Source organism: Ursus arctos, unplaced genomic scaffold (assembly GCF_023065955.2).
Source record: "Ursus arctos isolate Adak ecotype North America unplaced genomic scaffold, UrsArc2.0 scaffold_17, whole genome shotgun sequence".
In the NCBI taxonomy this organism is placed as follows: Eukaryota; Metazoa; Chordata; class Mammalia; order Carnivora; family Ursidae; genus Ursus; species Ursus arctos.
Window position 1 is genome coordinate 17,813,062 of NW_026622841.1, and position 19,259 is coordinate 17,832,320.

Here is a 19,259-nt window from a genome sequence, read left to right on the forward strand (position 1 = left end):
ACAACTGACAGAACTTATTGCCAATGATAAAATTCAAGCTTTCAGGTACAAATTAGAATTCTGGTTTCCCACGACTCCCTGACTTCTTCATGAGATTAACAGTAATATTAGTGATTTTTTGACATTGTGTGTTGCAATGTGACAATATATGGACAACCTACATAACTCAGGGAACCAATATTTTCCAAAGACAAATGCAGAATGTTACAAAGCCACACATGGGAGAAAGACCCACTCAAAGTGCAAGATGTACCAAATGGATTAAATACAACAGTATGAAAAGTTCATTATGATTACAGAGTCCACACTGTGGCTAACCTTTAAAAATGACCACATGACCACAGGTTGAGTTTCGATGAACTACTAAAGAAGATGCAAAATTATCTTAAAAGGCTATTGAAACATTCCTCCTGTTTTCAACTCTGTATCTATGTGAGGCCAGATTTTTCACCACATACTCAATTAAAACAACATATGGCAACAGATTAAAGACAGACATGGATATGAAAATCCACCTGTCTCTTATTAAGCCAGACATTAGAGAAATCTGAAAAAATGTTAAGCGATGCTACTTTCTCAGTATTTTTTTTTTGTTTTGGCAAAGCAGTTATTTTTCATAAAAATATGTTTTTATATCACAAGGTGAACTGCATTTGGTATTTCAAATAACTCCTTTGGGTGTTTAATTTTTAAGGAGTTCTGAGACCAAAAAGTTTGAGAATCACTCAAGACCAACAAACACTGGACAATCAAAAAATTGTAAGCGGGTTGGGGGGGAGAGGGAAGAGAGAGAGATGAGCAGAAGAGTGGGAGCAAAGATCAGATCAGAGTAGCTCAAGAGGACACGAGAGATGACAAGACGGACAGAGTGCAGACTCCTTTTCCTGGAGGAGGAGAGGTGAGAGGCCAGGAAGCGGACAGATGAGATGTGGAGGGAAGGGACGGTGGCTCAATGCGAGACAACAGAGCCTGCCTCCAGGCTGAGGACAAGGCGCCAGAGAGAAGAGAGGATAATGTGATAGTTGGTTCTCTGGAGACCACAGTCCAAGGAGAGGGGAAAGAGGGTGGAATGAAGAATGCAGCAGGGAAAGACTGGGGCCTGGAACAACAGGAGCCATCTCATCCTCTGAGGAGATGACACAGCTGCGTGTCACCTGATGCGTCCACACCCGTGGACTCTCCCCCGCAGAACACAGAGCAGGTGTGAAAGCTGTTCAGCAGAGCTGGGCTTCACTGTCATCTGACTGTCAGCACAAAAATGTTAAGTTTGTCCATTCGTAAAATGAAGGACAGGAATACGTAACGCGTAACATAAGGTCCATTTCAGATGCAGCATTCTACAAGCTGCCATTCTATAAAAACGCAGCAAGGCCACTGCTTAAGTGGCATAACTAGTGCCATTTATTACGAAAAAAATAAGGACTCAACTCATTATTCAACCGCAGTTCTTGAGGGTCTACACCAAGTGTTCACACATTCTTAACTAAAAATTGAGACAGAGCCCACCGAAGGGTTTCTTTTGAATCTGGGAATGTATTTGACAAGTCTTTAGAAGGCACAAAAATTAAATCACTCTTAGTTATATGTCAAATCAATTGCCTCAACTTAAGGGACTAAAAATGCATGAAATAAGGCTCTATCTGGGAATTCTGGGGCATGTGGCTTTTGGCCAGGGAAGCCCTCTCCTACTTGCTAAGGGGCGCCATAAGGAAGTGGATACAAAAGCCCCTTCAAGCTACTGACAATGTGCACAACTGAGGAGTTGTAAATGACTAAAAATGGCATTTAGAGGCACACATATCTAATTGTTGCTATGAAAAAAGTCCTGAAACCTTTTATATCTCCAAATACAATCGTACCCTTCCATCAACTTACAATTTCATTTTTAAATCGCTAATCCTTTATTTGCTAAGCATTATGTCCACAAGAACATAATAAAAGAGCCTCAAATTTTAAAATTACATTATAATTTCATTATATTTCCAGAGGTATTTTATCTTCCTTTCTAATTGAGCTTTGATAGGCAGTAGCTTACAAGAGCCTAAATTTTTTATTCTGAGACTAGCAAAAGAATATTTTTACAAAATGAATAAGAAACCTGTATTCATTTTAGAACAAGTGTATGTCACACATACGTGTTCCATACTGCTTTTCTCTTAGTTCAGTACATCTGTGTATTTTTACACTTTGATTTTTTATGCTGCTGCATCAAATATAGTCATGTAAAATGAGTCAGTGTTTATACGGTGACCAAAAGAGGAAAATTAATCAAACCGAGTCAGGCATGGCATGCTCAGTGTTGACTGGTCTGTTATACAAGGATAGCCAAGTTCAGCAACACAGCAGTTGGTAACTACATTTTACTTTTTTTTTTTTTTAAAGATTTTATTCATTTGTCAAAGACAGCACACAAGCAGGGGGAGTGGCAGGTGAGGGAGAAGCAGGCTCCCCGCAGAGTTGGGAGCCTGATGACCCGAGCCGGAGACAGATGCTTAACTGACTGAGCCACCCAGGCGTCCCGGTAATTACATTTGAACAAGGAATTCTGAGAAAACTCCAGTGATCTTTTATCTTCCACTCCTTGAAAAAGTTATTTCTACTTTCTTAGTGTCTAGGGTACCTTTAACTAAGGATGCTGTATTATTTATATCCAGGCAATTAAATGTACGCTACTCAGAGCTCTCTGTACTTCTGCCTCCAACAACAATTATCTAGAATGTTGTGTGATGCCTCTTTGAAGATAATCTAGGAGCCTGACAAAGGCAAAGGAAAGGCCAAGAAGTCTGGCGAGAATCTGGAGGAATTCATTTCTTTAACAAGTTACCTGATTGTACCTCTGACTTGGTTTATTCATAAACATAAAAGTAATTCAAGGTTTCAAAAATCTTACTGCTAATATATCTGTGTTCTAAAAGGAATGCACCTTATTTCCTATATAATAATATAGTCTTATTCATTATAGTGAGGAAAAATCTGGCAGAACTATTTTGTGTATCAGGTTTTTGAAGGATATATGTGCTACAGTCTCTCGAAGGCACTGAAATTTAAGTAATTTTCTTCTATTATTAATGGACCCTTCTATATTATTAATAATATCCCTGGAACTAAAACGTATATTAGGAAGTATTTAAATCTATGACTATAAAGTTTATACAGCAGTTAAAATCATGTGATTTTTGTATCTTTCAGTAAATACATTATAGATAAATATCTACAGATACATAAACTACTCCAGGAAGACATAATTCAGTTAATGCAAGGACTTTTACAAAAATTTTTAAGAAAATAATCATAGTTGGTATTCTGTGTACAATTATTTTTGTTTCCATGGCTTTTGAAATGAGATTTAAAATATGTGTCCATTTCACATACATGAATATATATATATATATATATATATATATATATATTCACATACTACATAAAGGACTTAGGGAAGCTTATAGAACACAATATGGTGAAAATGTGGAAAAGGAAGAGCGGTCTGAGGTGTGATGATGAGGGAAGGAGAATAGGTGACGTAAGACATGACTCACTGAGAGTCAGGCAGAAATTTGGCTTTGAGGGGCGTCTGGGTGGCTCAGTAGTTAAGCATCTGCCTTCAGCTCAGGGCGTGATCCCAGAGTCCTGGGATCAAGTCCCACATCAGGCTCCTCCGCTATGAGCCTGCTTCTTCCTCTCCCACTCCCCCTGCTTGTGTTCCCTCTCTCGCTGGCTGTCTCTCTCTCTGTCAAATACATAAATAAAATCTTAAAAAAAAAAAAAAAAAAGAAATTTGGCTTTGAGCTGCCTAAGGGCCAAAGCAGGATTTTTAACTTAACCCCCTGGTTATGTGGAAGAAAAAAAGAAAACCAAAACACATACTAGTTCCTTAGGAAAAAACAAACAAAAAAATGCTTGTTACCCGAGTTTAAAAGAAATGTCTTGAGTCTTCACAGAAGGGACACTAAGCAAAGTGCTGCATGACATCAGCACGAGCCCTAAACACGTGCACTGGCGGTCTTCCCCTGACACTCTCCAGAAGATTCCTCCACGCAAACTTCAGGCACAGTCCTGAACAGGAACTTGGGGACAGAACTGGAAAGGAGACCAGACAACATGGTCCAACAAGGCAGCTCTCTGATGGTGTGTAATTTACTCTATAGACAGAAACTCAAACATGGAAAAGAATAAATGGACCATGTGTTTTTGTTTTTGATGGACTACGTGGTTTTTATTTTTATTTATTTTTAAAGGTTTTGGACTTATTTATTTTTAAAGATTTTTATTTATTCATAAGACAGAGAGAGAGACTGGGGGGGACATGAGAATGGGGAGGGGCAGAGGGACAGGGAGAAGCAGACTCCCTGCTGTGTTTGGAGCCCGAGGTGGGGCTGGATCCCAGGACCCTGAGATCATGACCTGAGCTGAAGGATGGGCTATGTGTTCTTTAAACTAGCTCCTAAGCGTTCTGTTCTTTCCAACTGAGTTTTAGATAAAAGCCAATCAATGCCCAGTTTGAAGGTAACATCTTTGGCAGACATTCCGTGATACAGTCTAAGGGCAACTCTTTAAAAACTAATAGTGCATCACTGGAACGGAGAAAGCGAAGGAATGCCTTCAGGTGTTTCCTTGGCGTTCCTCTGAGTTTATTCAACATAGAAACAAATAAGCATTCAAGGATCCAAAGTTTTATATAACAGAACATGGTCATTAAGAACAATGACTCAGGTTTTTTGTTTCTCGGTTTTGGATTATTACAGTACTCATTTTCAAACTCTAGCGTAGTTAAAAATCCTCAGGGGGGGCTGCAAAGGGCAGCTTCCCAGGCTTCGTAACAGTCTGAGGCAGTGTCTCTCCGGTGGAGCCTAGAAATCAGGTAATTCTCTTGAAGATGGTCTAGGAGCTGCCCTTGGAGATCATTACTCCGAGTCCACAGAGCCTCACTGGGAGTGAGCCCTCGATACCAGTTTTTAAACTCCACCTTCTCATCTGCGTCCTTAGTTCTCTCACCTAATAAGCACTGGCTGTACTCTGTTTAATATTCAGTTGTGTGAGCACCCTTCTTACCTGGTCTCGAGAGTCACAAAACCTCTCAAACTACAGGGTCTGTAAACTACACACATATTTTATGTCTTTTATATGAGGACCCTCCCTTGCATGTTTATCTCAGGCTTAAACAGGAGTTTTTTTTTTTTTTAAAGATTTATTTATTTATTTATTCGACAGAGAGAGAGAGAGCCAGCGAGAGAGGGAACACAAGCAGGGGGAGTGGGAGAGGAAGAAGCAGGCTCATAGCGGAGGAGCCTGATGTGGGGCTCGATCCCACAACGCCGGGATCACGCCCTGAGCCGAAGGCAGACGCCCAACCGCTGTGCCACCCAGGTGCCCCAGGAATGTTTGTTTTGAACAACTGTTCTACCAAACGAACGCTGTGACTTAGGTACTGATGGTCTACACCTCTTTGCACACTAGCTGCTAAGTTTAGATTCGAACTTATGGCTTACCTCTGGCAAATTATGCATTTATGCATTGCTGTAACCTCATGTTTTAATATCAGCAAGTGAGCTTTGGTCAGTGATAAAAAAGAATGCCTACCAAATTTTACTGGCATGTGTCCTAATGCATTTCTACTTTCAGGCAGAAGATATTAGGAGAAGTTATCAGGCAGAAGATATTAGGAGAAGAGAAGCTATTATATAAACCAAATTAGATAAGTCAAACTTTTTGTATTATTCCTTCTTCCTTTCAATGAATTTACAATTTGTAGCTTAAACTTTAAATATGTTTTGAATAAAGATGTCAGAGGACAAAGAAATTCAGTTAACAGTATAATTGAGTAGATGAATTCACCACTCATTAAATTACATATGGAGTCATATAATCATGAAATAAACCTGAATAGATAAATGAATAAATAAGAAAAACTGAATCAAATTGACTCTTCGTATATAAGAACACACAGAGGTTAGCCTAAGTTAAAACTCAAGACTTTCATAACAACAGTAAAATGGAAATTTTATTGTAATATGCAATCTGAGAAATAGCTGTCAAATTTCCAACAATAAAAAAAAGCTTAGAGTAGCTACCAATTTAATGTTAAAATGTTAATGTTAATTAAAGTTTTAGAATACTGAACTGAAAATTCAAAACATAGATGCATATCAGAATTATAAGCCCACTGGTCAAGGTCAAAAAACTAAAAACAAAAAACCAAGAGAACCAATATCAGGATTATTCAGCATTTGATGATGCTAACTTCGTCTTGGTGCTCACAGAAAATTGTGAATTTTATGTATAACCCAAGTCAGAGTACTTTCGATTTTTAAATATTTGATTACTTCAGGATACCAGATTAGCTCTTAATTGGGTTAATACAACTTTAGATGTGAAGAGCACCTTTATAATATTGACTAAAAATTTTTTAATATTTTGAGAAGTAAACCAATTTTTTTACATATATGAAAATAATAATGCCATTCTGTAGTCAGTATGCATATAAAATACTTTCAAATCTTTATTAACTAATTTCTTACAAACATTTTGGTTTTTCACATTATTATTAAGATAGAGAGACCCATAGGAAACTAACATTCTCTGAATATCTAAATCATGAGCATTCTGCTGGGTGCTTCATTTAGTATTTCATTGAAATGAATACTTCATTTAAAAAGAATATTTCATTTAAAACATTTCATTAAAAAATACTTAATGAAGTTTTTTAATACCTTTTCATGATCTGATCTACTGACCATAACAACTGAATACAGGTATACAGCAACATTACAGAGCTTAGCCTAAGCTAAAACCCACAGCGTCTTTAAAATAAGGGAAAGGAAAAAAAAAAAAATAAAAAAATAAAATAGCATAAAGGAAAGAAAAGAAGAAAAATTAACAAAAAAAAGATGACAAAATTATATAAAGACTATAAAAACAAATGCCACATGACTGGACCACGGATATTCACATCATTGACTCTGACTGGCGTTTCATATTTAGTGAAAAACATTCGTAAGTAGGGGGCTCGCAGGTGCTGCAATGCATCCAGAACAACGGCATGGACACGCAGAGATTCAACAAAAGAATATTAAATTCTGTTGCTACGTTGATATCTTTGCTGCTGTGAATTTATCACCCTAGTACAAACCAGCTAGTAGGTAGCGTGGCATCGACCAGGAAAACTTCTGAGGCCCCATCTAAGCTTAAGGTTCTCTGAAGTCCTCCATAACTTACTGCCTGTTCCAACTAGCATTTAGCATCGCAAACAACCTTATGTTGCTAATCACCTTGCAATGTTTCTGGGCTGACTCTCATGTAAACGGGCCCATGTGGTTTCTGTACTCACAGCCATATAATATCTAACCGAATTTCATAGTTAACAACTGTTTGTTATAAATCTGAAGTTTCATAAGATTAGGTCTTATCAACTATGTTCTCATGCTTTTGCTGAAACTGCTGATTTTCCATTGCTTATAGAATAATGGCCAAATTCCTCTGTATGGAATTCAAAGCCCCATCCCCTGCCACTGTGTTAGGTGTCCAACCTCAACCTACATTCTGGCCACTACCACAGAGAATTTGCCAAACTCACCATATACTTTTGTGTCTCCAGACATTTACCAATCTGGTTCTTTCTGCAATTCCAGATGGCACACCCTGGTTCATTCTGCAAAGCTCACTCCATTGACTTTTCTGTGAACCTTTCCCAGAACCCACCACCACTCCTACCACCACCAACCCAAACCCTTGTGGGGGACGGATCCTTCTCTCCGCTCGGCAGTCACTTTTATCAAAACCTGTTTCTCCGTTAATAAAAGGAGATTATGATTATTCTACTTTCTCCTTTGTGAAACTTTCTAAGCCTCCTCTACCTGGAGTTAAGCACTGCCATTTATTGCCCAATCTTGTCTCTGGTATGGAATTCTACTCCGGCACGTAACACAGCACCCTGGAATCATCTATCTTAATAATCACCTACCCTATTAGACCCTGGGTGCTCCCTGAGGGTATCATCTTATTCATCATTGTATCCGCAGGGCCTAGCTAGTACTTGACACACAGTAGGTGGTTAACAGATGTTATTAAATTAATAAAATATAATTGCTTTCTGCCAAATCAGAATAACCTGGTACTGAGCACGCCTCTTAGCATCCCAGCAGAATCCTTACTCTCCAGCAAAGAAACACCAGCAAGCGAAAGTGGACACCAGCAAACTAGGGTGACCTGAGAAACCGAGGGTGCTGCTTGTGGGGGAGGCAGGCTTCCAACAATGGCAAAGACGGGCCCTTGAAACACTGGACAATTTCCGCACGTTAACTCCAGGAGGCTTATTTTACAGCACGAAGACTGCTGCTGTAAGGAATCCTGTGCTAACACTTGCTAATGCTCAGCTCTACAATAACCATCACCTCTAGAAAGAGGCATCGCAGTGTCCATTTCTGCACACAGGCGTTTCCTTAGAGAACAACTGACTGGGACTAGAGCAGCCACATGTACTCTCAACAGTTAACTGCATGAAAAGATTTTATACATACGACTTCTAACAAAAAGAACACAAACCAGAATTCGTGGGGCATTATGTTAAGAAATGCCTGCATTCTAACACATCTAATCTGTAGCACAAGAAAACACCCATCTGTATACATGTATATTCCAGCACAATCTTTTCCTTTTGGGTGTTCTGGTTTTAACTTCTGGGTGGCATGACTCAGCAAAAGCAAAATGAAGGCGCTACAATATAAAGTCTATTATAAATATGGAAAAAGATACTGGAAGACTCGTGGGGTAGAATTAATTTAGCAAGCACTTGCTCAAATGCCAGGAGACACAGAAGACACAACGATGTGTCATATAACATCACCTCTCCCAGAAAACTTAGCGTCTAAAATAAAGCTTTTCACCACTGTACGCACGTAGAACCGGGCAAACAGAACTAAGAAGATTGCTGAACGTGTCTTAAAAGGAAAAATGTTATGTAACTACGACTAACTGGTGGTTCTGTTTTCTACAAAAACAATGATTTTCAACAGATTTAAGCACTATTTCTACTGACCACTTGAAGGTAAAAAAATTTTTTAACAAAATGTACCCCAAGCTATAAACATTTTAAGAACCAAAAACTATTTTAAATGGAAAATAAATACTACTACATTTAAAAAGCCTTCATTTCCTAACAATGAAATGCTATATACCTCTAAGATTATTGGTTATGTTCAACATACGCAACATTATTTATGTTAGTTCTAACTGCTCTTGGCCAGTTTTCTCGTAGGGAGAACACTTACACTTAGTAGGACAATCTGAAAAATGTTACCTTTATATTAAAAATAAAATTTACCAGTGAACATGTGGTAGAAAGGTTTCCCTGGCTGAAAAGTACACCTTCTCTCCTAAGTCAGAAAGAAGTTTCCTAAACTCTTCCTTTTGTAATGTAAACACTAATTTGAGTGATGAATGTAACACACACATACTCAATAGATGCTATCTCTTACTCATTTTTTTTAAGTTTTGAGAAAATCTCATCAGGACCCAATTTCAAATACTGGTTCTATGATATCTGTGTTTCTGACTGACTATCAGCTGCCTAAGTTGTTTTCAGAAAGTAAGCAGATATTAATTCAGAACTGGTTTTTTAACTGGGCAAGACTACTAACTCACCCTGTTAAAATTTTTTTCAGAATTATTTGTTAGTAAAAATTATTTATTTTGCATGCTATGGAAGGCTTCTTTACCTGCAGATGGCTGGGAAACATTCTTGAAGACCTTTCTTCTTAACTAATGATCCTTCAAGGCAGTACATAATGATGTCCATAACCTTTTTAGAAAAGATGCAAATCCAAAATTAAGTTTAGATACTTAATTTTCCAAAATTCAAATTATTAACTTAGGCCTCAGTTACATGAAAATTCTAGATAGTTTGATTGCAATATTTACCTTAAAACTACAGTATATTTACTAAAGCTACAGTATAGTTACTTTATACTACAGGGTATTCTTTCCCTTACCTGTGAAAAACATAAGAAAGGGCAGTAAAATAAAGGAACAAGACTTGTTGACCTCAAAGGTAATTCATATTTATGTACAGTATAGGTAGCTTTTATTCAAGCATGCTACATGCTTTGTTTTACTTATAATGAAAGACATTAAAGAGAACATACCCTTTAGGGTATGTTAGCAAGTGTTAGCAAGCGTCCCTATGAATGGTAAGTGTACACAGCAACCACTTTGATCTTTAACGGAATTTAAATAAGGTCCCTAGAAATGATACAAAAGTCAATTCATTTAATTATCTCTCTTTCCTGTAGATAATCCTTTTAATTCTCTTTTTCTTTTATTTCTTCAGAAATAAAAATGCTGATTTATATTGCTACACAGACATATTGAATTTAGGCTGTTGCTGTAACATTTAAAGCAGGATATTCTTACCTCCACAAGAAGGTCCACAACATCTGTGGGCATCTTTTCAATAAGAATCTCGATGACTCTCAGAATTTCCCCTTTAGCTCGTGCAAGAGTTGTCGTGTGCATGTTCTGTTGCGACTGGGTATTTGCTGCAAGAGCTGTATGTCTGTGAACCTGTGAAGACATTTCCATGCTGTACATACGGCTGGTACTCGATTAAGTTTTGCATTTCTAGCCACTGGTTTATTTTTCACCTTGTTAGTACAACAGGGGAAAAAAAAGAGTATCAACAAAAACAAATCTCTTGGGGTGGGTCAAGAAACACTTTTTTTTTTTTAAGATTTTATTTATTTATTTGACAGAGAGAGACAGCCAGCGAGAGAGGGAACATAAGCAGGGGGAGTGGGAGAGGAAGAAGCAGGCTCCCAGCGGAGGAGCCTGATGTGGGGCTCGATCCCATAACGCCGGGATCACACCCTGAGCCGAAGGCAGACGTCCAACGACTGAGCCACCCAGGTGCCCCAAGAAACACTTTTGATTGCAATAGAAAGTATTTAGTATAATAAAAACTCAGTAAGTATTGTCTAATAAAATTCTGTAAGTTCCTGGGTATTATATGAGACTTTATTTATTTCTTTAAAGATTTTATTTATTTGGCAGAGAGAGACAAAGCCAGCGAGAGAGGGAACACAAGCAGGGGGAGTGGGAAAGGAAGAAGCAGGCTCCTAGCAGAGCCTGGGTCGAAGGCAGACGCTTAATGACTGAGCCACCCAGGCGCCCCTCTATGAGACTTTAATACAACACTACCATGACATTTTTCAAAAGACAGATGGAAGATCTGTGAATTTGTCTATTTGGTGCTAAGGTGGACAGTGGTTAGGAGATACCCAGCAAGTAAGAGGCAGGAAACTTGCTCTCAAGTAATAATAATAAATGATGCTTCTAGAAGACTTCCTGTGTCCCAGGCACCGTTCTTGGTGCCATATAATGAAGCTGGGAAATGCGAATGAACATGCCTCCAAAAATAATAAGCATTGTAAAGAATATAAGTTCACTGTGATTTTTCTTCCCTGTACAGACTGTAAGTCTTATTCATTCAGAGGAGAAAGAACACTAATAGGAGCTGGGCCAGCCATGGAGGAGTGGGCATGACAGGGGAGGGGATGGTGGTAACAGCGAGAAATACTTCAGGATCTTATTCTAAAACTTCTAAGTGAAGTGGAAAACTTATATTTATAAGGTAATAAGTGTGACCTATTACATTGAAATATTAGAACACTAAGAATGTGAGAATCAACTGGTAATTAGTAAAACATTAACATTAAAATATTTTAAAAATACCTTCCTAACCAAACGCAGGAGTAGAATAAATCCAAAGCATGGCTATTCTAACAGTTTGTTTAAAAACACTCACATGTAAACGGTGAAAATTAAGTTCAAACACACAACACAAATACTTGCTTACTCTTCAAAGAGGCAGTTTTATGGCTGGCATTTAAAGGACCTGTATATGTGGTCAAACTGATGTAAGGTTTATTCAATATATTCAATATCACTATTGATGCATATTCAACTGGTAAAAAAAACTGATAAAAAATTCCATGGCTAATAAATCTGTTCACTTATATATATATATAACGTGTGTGTGTGTGTGTGTGTGTGTATTTCTGTTATATAATAAATCTGTTCGTTTATATTTATATTCTTCATATAAATACATAATATCTATAAATTATAGCTATGTAACATACATATGTGTATTTTAAATACAGTGTAACCTCACTGTAACACTATGCACACCCCCTTACTCTACAAATTTATTTTAGGTATGAATTCAGAGTCCCACCACCTCATATAAACCCATACATTCTGCTATTAGAACCTTCCTTCCTCCCTTCTAACTACCTTCACGTCACAAATACTTGCTGCATGCCTATTAAGGATGGCTCTGGGGCAGACACAGGCCCAGTAGGTTTCAGGTTATCAGGGCAGACTCAGAGGTATTTATTTAGTATTTTAAAAATTCATCATAGCTACAGGAAAAACAACTCAGACAGAGCTCATATCCCACGGACAGCAAGTCTGCACATTATTCATGCTGAAATGGAACAGACCTTTAAAAAAAAATGTAGGAGCTTATCATCCTTCCCTTTCTCTTCCACTACTAAGACCTACAAGAAAGATCCTATAATTGGTTCATTGTTCTTTACTAGTTTTTCAGTTAGATGTGGGCAATTAGTTAGAGCACTAAGAACGTGGGAATCAATTGGCATTCAAGTCTTTATCTGTGACATGTAATAGGAAAAACAATTAGCAAGTTTATGACTTACATTTTTGTTTACAGTTGAAGAGCCAGAGTTAAATAAGTTCAGTGTTGATTACAGGCAGATATTTACATTTGTGAAATGTGAGTATCTTTAGTATATCTTAATTTGAATAAGCCTGCTATATTTCAGATTGAAAAATTAATTTCAAATATTTGCAAGTGAGTTAACTTTGAGAACAGAAATGAATACAAAAGCGCAAGGAAGGAATGCGTTGCTGCGGAATTCAGGGTACAGGCGCACAAGTACATATGTATTCATTTCAGCACTAAGTTATTAACTTGCATGGTTCTCGAACAAGCCGGAAGGATTATTTGTGGATATGGACCCCCAGCTCACAATATCTAATAATTCTTCTAAATGAGACGATGGAGCACACAGAGAGGTTCCGCTCACCTCTTTGGCTATAGTTGTGATGAAGGCGGGTGGTCTGGCAGTGGCAATGAGCGAGAGGGCATGCCTTGCAGAGCGGGCGGAGTCAGCTGCAGGGCTAAGAGGCAGCCCCATTGTGATGCTAAACAGGGATCAGGAAAAAAAGGAAAAAAGAAAAGCAGCATTAGAAATATAGACTGAAAAGATTAGACACAGCTTATAATGTCAGTTCAAGGTCAATGGGAGCACTCAAACAGTTAGAATATAATGGACTTGCAACAATGAGCAGTGATTAGGAGTCAGGGTGTTCTGGCATCAAATACAAAATTGAATAATTAACCGTGAAGATTGAAAACAGTATGTGCATCTGTCCAAAGTGTTAAAAACGCCTTGTTAACAAATTATCAAGAACTAGTACTGAATGCATATCACAAAGCTCAGAATCAGGCAAGAAAGAAGACTGCCCTGGGTATTTTCAAATTTTTTGCTAAGAACAAATTAAAGGTAATAATTTGTTTAGAAGTCCACAGAAAAAGGCTTCATTTAAGGACGTGTATCTGAAAGGAAGCAAAATTCACTTCTGTCGATATAATTATCAAAAGAACTGAAAAAACTGCAAAATTATTTTTAGTTTTTAATTTTTAGTTTAAAATAACCTTAGTACTGTTAATTTACCCCATGCTCAATATTTTTAAAACCAGTCTACTAGTCAGCATGTTCTGCCAATAGTTATTTTGTACTGATGCAAAAATTATATGAATGGATACTTATTTCCTCTCTGTAAAGATCATAGGCATGGCGTCGTCCGGCTATCTATAAGAATATGCGCATGATGTAAAAATCTTGCCAATCTGTGAGGATATCCTGATAGGATGGTGATGTTATATTCCTTTGCCACCCCTAAAACATAGAAATGATAATATTCTTCTGTTTGTAAGCTTCCTGTATATTTTATATAGACTACTGTGAAACGTAGTAAGACTTCATTAAAATGTGGCATGTGACCCTCACGTCAACTCTATACAAGGAGCATTTTGCTACTCAGTCAGAGATCCATTAGGGTTTCTCCCTAATTTTGATACATAATTTATATAATTTTGATACTTAAATATCCATATGAAATTATATTAAGATTTGTCCTGCTCTAATTAGTCTGTATGCTTCATGTATAAACTGGATTATGTTTACTAAAAATTCTCAAAATGTTTACAAATATTTCTATGATTAGTCTAAGAATCATTATTTTAACTTTTAAATGAAAATAAGTAGGCATTACACGGGCATTCTTATCATTGTTAAAAGAAGGTAAATTGAGTATAGAAAATTCTGCTGATAATTTCTTGGTGACTACTACATTGCTTAAACCTTAACTGGATAATATTACTGTCTCCAGTCTTTTTTCCAAACTGAGGGCAGATACAAAGCAGGAACTCAGAGAGGAGGATGGAGGCGTTCCTTTGATGTTTACCACTAAGAAAGATGAGAGCTGACAGAACACACACATATTGAACAAGAAACAGAAAGAATGCATGGGTGGACACATCACCTCCATGGAAGATCTTGATGCCCTAGGCACCCAGTAGGGGCTGGAAAGAGGTGTTCAGCAGTAAAGCAGGTGGGGTAGTTAGCCAGGTTCTTTTTGGGATTAAACTTTACTATTGAGAATTCTGCAAGGCAAATGTTCACTACATGAGTAGTGTTAACCTAGATTGCTCAATAATTGTTATAAAGTTTAGATCCTAGTTTAACTTTTAAAAAAATTGAAAAGCTTATTAAATTTTAAGATATTCTATGATGGGGGAAGAGAGGAAAAAATGAAATAAGACGAAAACAGAGAGGGAGAGAAACCATAAGAGACTCTTAATCATAGGAAACAAACTGAGGGTTGCTGGAGGGGAGAGGGTGGGGGAATGGGGTAACAGGGTGATGGACACGGGGGAGAGTATGTGTTGTAATGAGCACTGGGTATTATGTAAGACTGATGAATCCCAGACCTGTACCCCTGAAACAAATGATACATTATATGTTAATTTAAAAAACTAAAAAAAATCAAAACAAAAAAGATACTCTATGATGTTTCTCTCATCAGTATGAAAAGGTGTTGATAATATTGAAAGGCTGAAACAAAAATGGTATGTTAACTAAATAATTCTGAGCAAACCTAAATCAAATTTCCTAAGACCAATAAAATCACAGAATGCTGGGAGTTGGAAAAGATCCCTAGGCAACCTCTCTGCCCAGCAGTCAGCCATGGAGCAGGAACGTCTGCCTCCTGGGCAGCCCGGCCTATGTCTGGAAGGCATGACAGAGAGCAGAAAGAACTGGACGTGGAACCCAGGGTCTAGGTTTGGAATTGAGCTTTCCTGTGCTATTTCATGTCTTCTTGCACCTGCCCAGAACATCCCTAAGAGGGGGGTGGTATTAGCATTTTATGAAGGAGAAACTGGATCTAGAGTGAGGAGCCAAAGTAGTAGTATGATGTCTTCTAGGACAGCTGAACTTTGGAGAAAATAAAGGGGAGAGGGGCGTGCCCATATCGTGGTTAACTGGATTAGTGAACTGATAACATGACTAAACTCAGCAACTTCAGAGATATGGCTAGATTGCATCCCTGAGTGAGGTTTCGAGTGGTACGTTGTAACACGTGGACTTCAGCTCTGTTCTTTTTGATGTCCATCGTGATTAAATGAAGACACAGATGTACAGTTACCAACTGGTGTGGATATAAAGTTGTAACGGAAAGCACCTGTACTAAATGTCAGAACTGGGATTCAAAAAGTCCTCAGAAAAATCAAACTGGGCTAAAGAAAGACATCTTATGTGTGGGTACAAATGACCAACTTTATAGGAACAGGATAGGCGATACACGGCTTGACCAAGCTTAGGAAACAGCACTGAGCGTTGTATCTGAACGACAGCTATGGATGTTAGTGATGTGGCTGCCCTAAAGGGCAAGGCTGTATCAAGGGAAACAGAGCGATAGAGAACACATTGCTCCTGCCGAACTTCACGGTTCTGGCTGCCTGTCCGCCCTCCCCGTGGCTATACTGTCTCCTGAGTTGCTATGAGATGGGATCTGCCTTCTGCAGGCCAAGTGTCAGAGCAACCTCCTGGAGTCCAGAAGAGTCCCATCCATTCCCCGCTGCATGCTGTTGTGACCTTTTGCAGTTGGAAACCAGAGTTCTACTCACACAAAGAGGATCCTACCAACCTCACCACCCACCTCTCTTCCAGCCCTTCTCTATTTCTTCTGGAGGGAGGGGGGCAACAGAAAGAATGAGAATGAATGACTATGCATGTATGTGTTCACCTGAGGATGACAAGTGGCTAATGTCCCCTATGCTTATGCTGTGTCCTGCGGCCACCCTGGACTGAGTAAGCACGATGTGTGGAAAATGGGTCTATTAAAGTAACAACTTCACAAGGTTGTTGAGAAGATTAAATGAGCAGAAATGTAAAAACCTCCAGCCCTGCATCTCACCTACATTATGCACGCAATAGATGCTTCTTCTGACCCAAGATGACTCTCACAAATAGAAATAAAGTGAAAAGAAAATGAGATCATCCAACAGCAGGTCACTGGTTTCAAAGTTAAAGGCCCAGTCACACATCACCCTTAATCCATCTCAGCAAATGATCTTGAGAATTTGGGGAAACCGGCAAACTTCCTTGTGGTAAGAGAAATGGTAATGTTTGGCATGTGGAAGAGAAGGGTAATAGGTAAGGAAGCTAACCAAAGACATATTAAAGTATTGCTCATGAATTTAGTGGAAGCTGGAACATCCAACAATTTGTAAGGCGTCAAAGGGTACGTTTGAGTGAGTCTCACAATCAGCGTCCAATGGCTGGAGTGCAGGACTTCAGAACGTGGACACATCTCTTGTTCTGAGGTCAGGGTTCTCCACATCCATAGTGCACAGGCAGGAGGGTTAGAGTGTGAGAACAGAGAGGAGTTGCCAAGGCACGTGGGAAGAAGACAAACCTTCTCTCCCCTCTAGTCTATTTAATGTATCACTGCTGGAGTCATCTTTCAAAAGCACTAACTTTATTTCATGGTTTACCTGCTTAAAAACCTCAGTGGGTCCCAGGGTTTCTAAGAAAAATCTTGAGCCCCTTGGCTCGAGGTTCTAGGTCCTCCATAATCTAGTTTCACTAACTTAAAACAGTCTTTTCAACACCATGCTCCTGACGCCAGGATAATTTCAAGGTTGGTTCCTAAAATTCCATTCTTTTTTTGACTGTAGTATGTGGCTTATGCTTCTCCACTACCCATTCCCCCATTAGCACACTCTCCTCCCTCCCCTCTGTTCAATTCTTGTGGAAGCCTATGTGTTGTTCTGCAATTGCTAGAGCATTCAATTACAATCTCTTGAAACAAAAACAGCCAACAATGAAACCCATTTATTCTAGGCTGTTAGCACTGAATCTGCTTCTGCCAGGCATTATGAATTAGTTTTGTATTGTGAACTCTGTGCAGATGGGTACCATGCCTTCTAAGCCTGTGATCCCCCCAAAGTGCCTAGTGTAGCCCTTGGACATAGTGGTAGCTCAATAGTTATGTGCTAAATGAAGTTACCTGGCAAATCCAGCAGGAAAAAAAAAATCACTTAAGCCAGTTATTTGACTGAACTGATCAAGCAATGAAGTCACAGTAATTGATCTAGTAGTCCCAACAGACAAAGTCTAATTCTACATGTAGTTATCTTGGAAGTCAAAGGTGCACTGTGTATGTGATATATTTTAATGTGGGATTCTAACTGAATGAAGAAGGATCATACTATCAGAGGTGTGAAATTAAAGGGGTATCTGCCTTATTCTGGAATCGGTATATAAACACAGAAATCACTCTTTTCATCTGATCCTGCTTATCTGGCTGTTATGCAGATCATTTGTTATATAGGTTTGTAAGATGGGTCTTTAGTTTAAAAACTATGATATGACATACTCTCTATTTTACTCAGCATTTCAGTACACACATCCCATATGAAACACCAGAGATGATAGATACTGTAAATAAAAATCATGAATAGAAAAACAGTCCGCTCAGGCTGAGCTCATTCTTTACGTGACTGCTCATTAATCCTGTTCTAACCCTGACTCCATCGTGGTAAAAGCATTTTAAAAGTCACATGTAAGACCACTATAGTTAAATGTCACCATCTACAATTGTCAGACTTCCCCATCTGTCAAATTAAGGAATACTGTAAGAGAATATTCGGGGGAAAAAGCCACTTAAACTTTCATAGAATAACCCACAAATCATGGTCAGCAGTATTATGGACTAAATGTTTGTTTCCCCTGAAAATTTGCCCCAATGTGATGTATTTGGAGATGGAGCCTCTGGGAGGTAATTAGGGTTAGATGAAGCCATGTGGGTGTGGTCCTCGTGATGGGATTCATGCTGTATGAGAGACACCAGAAAACTTGCTCTCATTCTCTCCTAATTGTGAGCACAGAGCATCATGGCAGCCACCTACAGGCCCAGAGAAGAGGTCTCAGAAAGAAACCTGCCTTGTCAGCACCTTGTTCTTGGACTTCCCAGCTTCCAGAACTAAGAGAAATGTATTTTTGTTGTTGAGGTCCCCCAGTCTGTGGTATTTGTTATGGAAGTCCAAGATGGCTAAGATAATGTGTAACAGGGCATTGAAAACAGTCCTCACTGAAAACAAAGACTACAATTATTCTGAAAATATATACGTAATTACATAACAAGTGGGAATTCCATCTTACCCCTTCCTGGTAAAAACAGATGTACTAACAAGTGTTTTCAATGTAATAAGGAATCATCAGTTCTTGTCTGTCATGTTAATGCTTAATTTAATAACTCAAAGGTGGCATTAGTCTCCTAAACACAAATGTGATTCTCCCAATAAATGCCTATTGTTTAAACCTATTTCCTCTATGTTGTATACATTTACAACTATGAGTTGTAATATAAGAACTATGCTAACAGAATTTAGTTAAACGATTCCCTCAGATTATAAATTTTCTATTAAAAATAAACATGTGGGGTGCCTGGGTGGCTCAGTCACTTAAATGTCCGACTCTTGATTTCAGCTCAGGTCATGATGTCAGGGTCCTGAGATTGAACCCTGTGACAACAGGCTCCATGCCCAGCGCTTGGGATTCTTTCTCTTCTTCTGCACCCACCCCCCACTTGCACACATGCACTCTCTCTCTCTA

General features: G+C 38.5%; 1 protein-coding gene across 3 annotated transcripts in view; it reads right to left on the reverse strand.

Annotated features, from left to right (window-relative positions):
- Positions 1-19,259, reverse strand: part of WDR7 (WD repeat domain 7) — a 347,769-nt gene that overhangs the window by 80,130 nt on the left and 248,380 nt on the right. For all 3 annotated transcript variants that reach the window (XM_026496379.4, XM_057313055.1, XM_057313056.1), the window contains 3 exons: positions 13,101-13,218; positions 10,405-10,554; positions 9,711-9,793 (listed from right to left, as the gene is read on the reverse strand). In XM_026496379.4, coding sequence (XP_026352164.1) covers positions 9,711-9,793; positions 10,405-10,554; positions 13,101-13,218 — 351 coding nt within the window. The remainder of the gene's footprint in view (positions 1-9,710; positions 9,794-10,404; positions 10,555-13,100; positions 13,219-19,259) is intronic.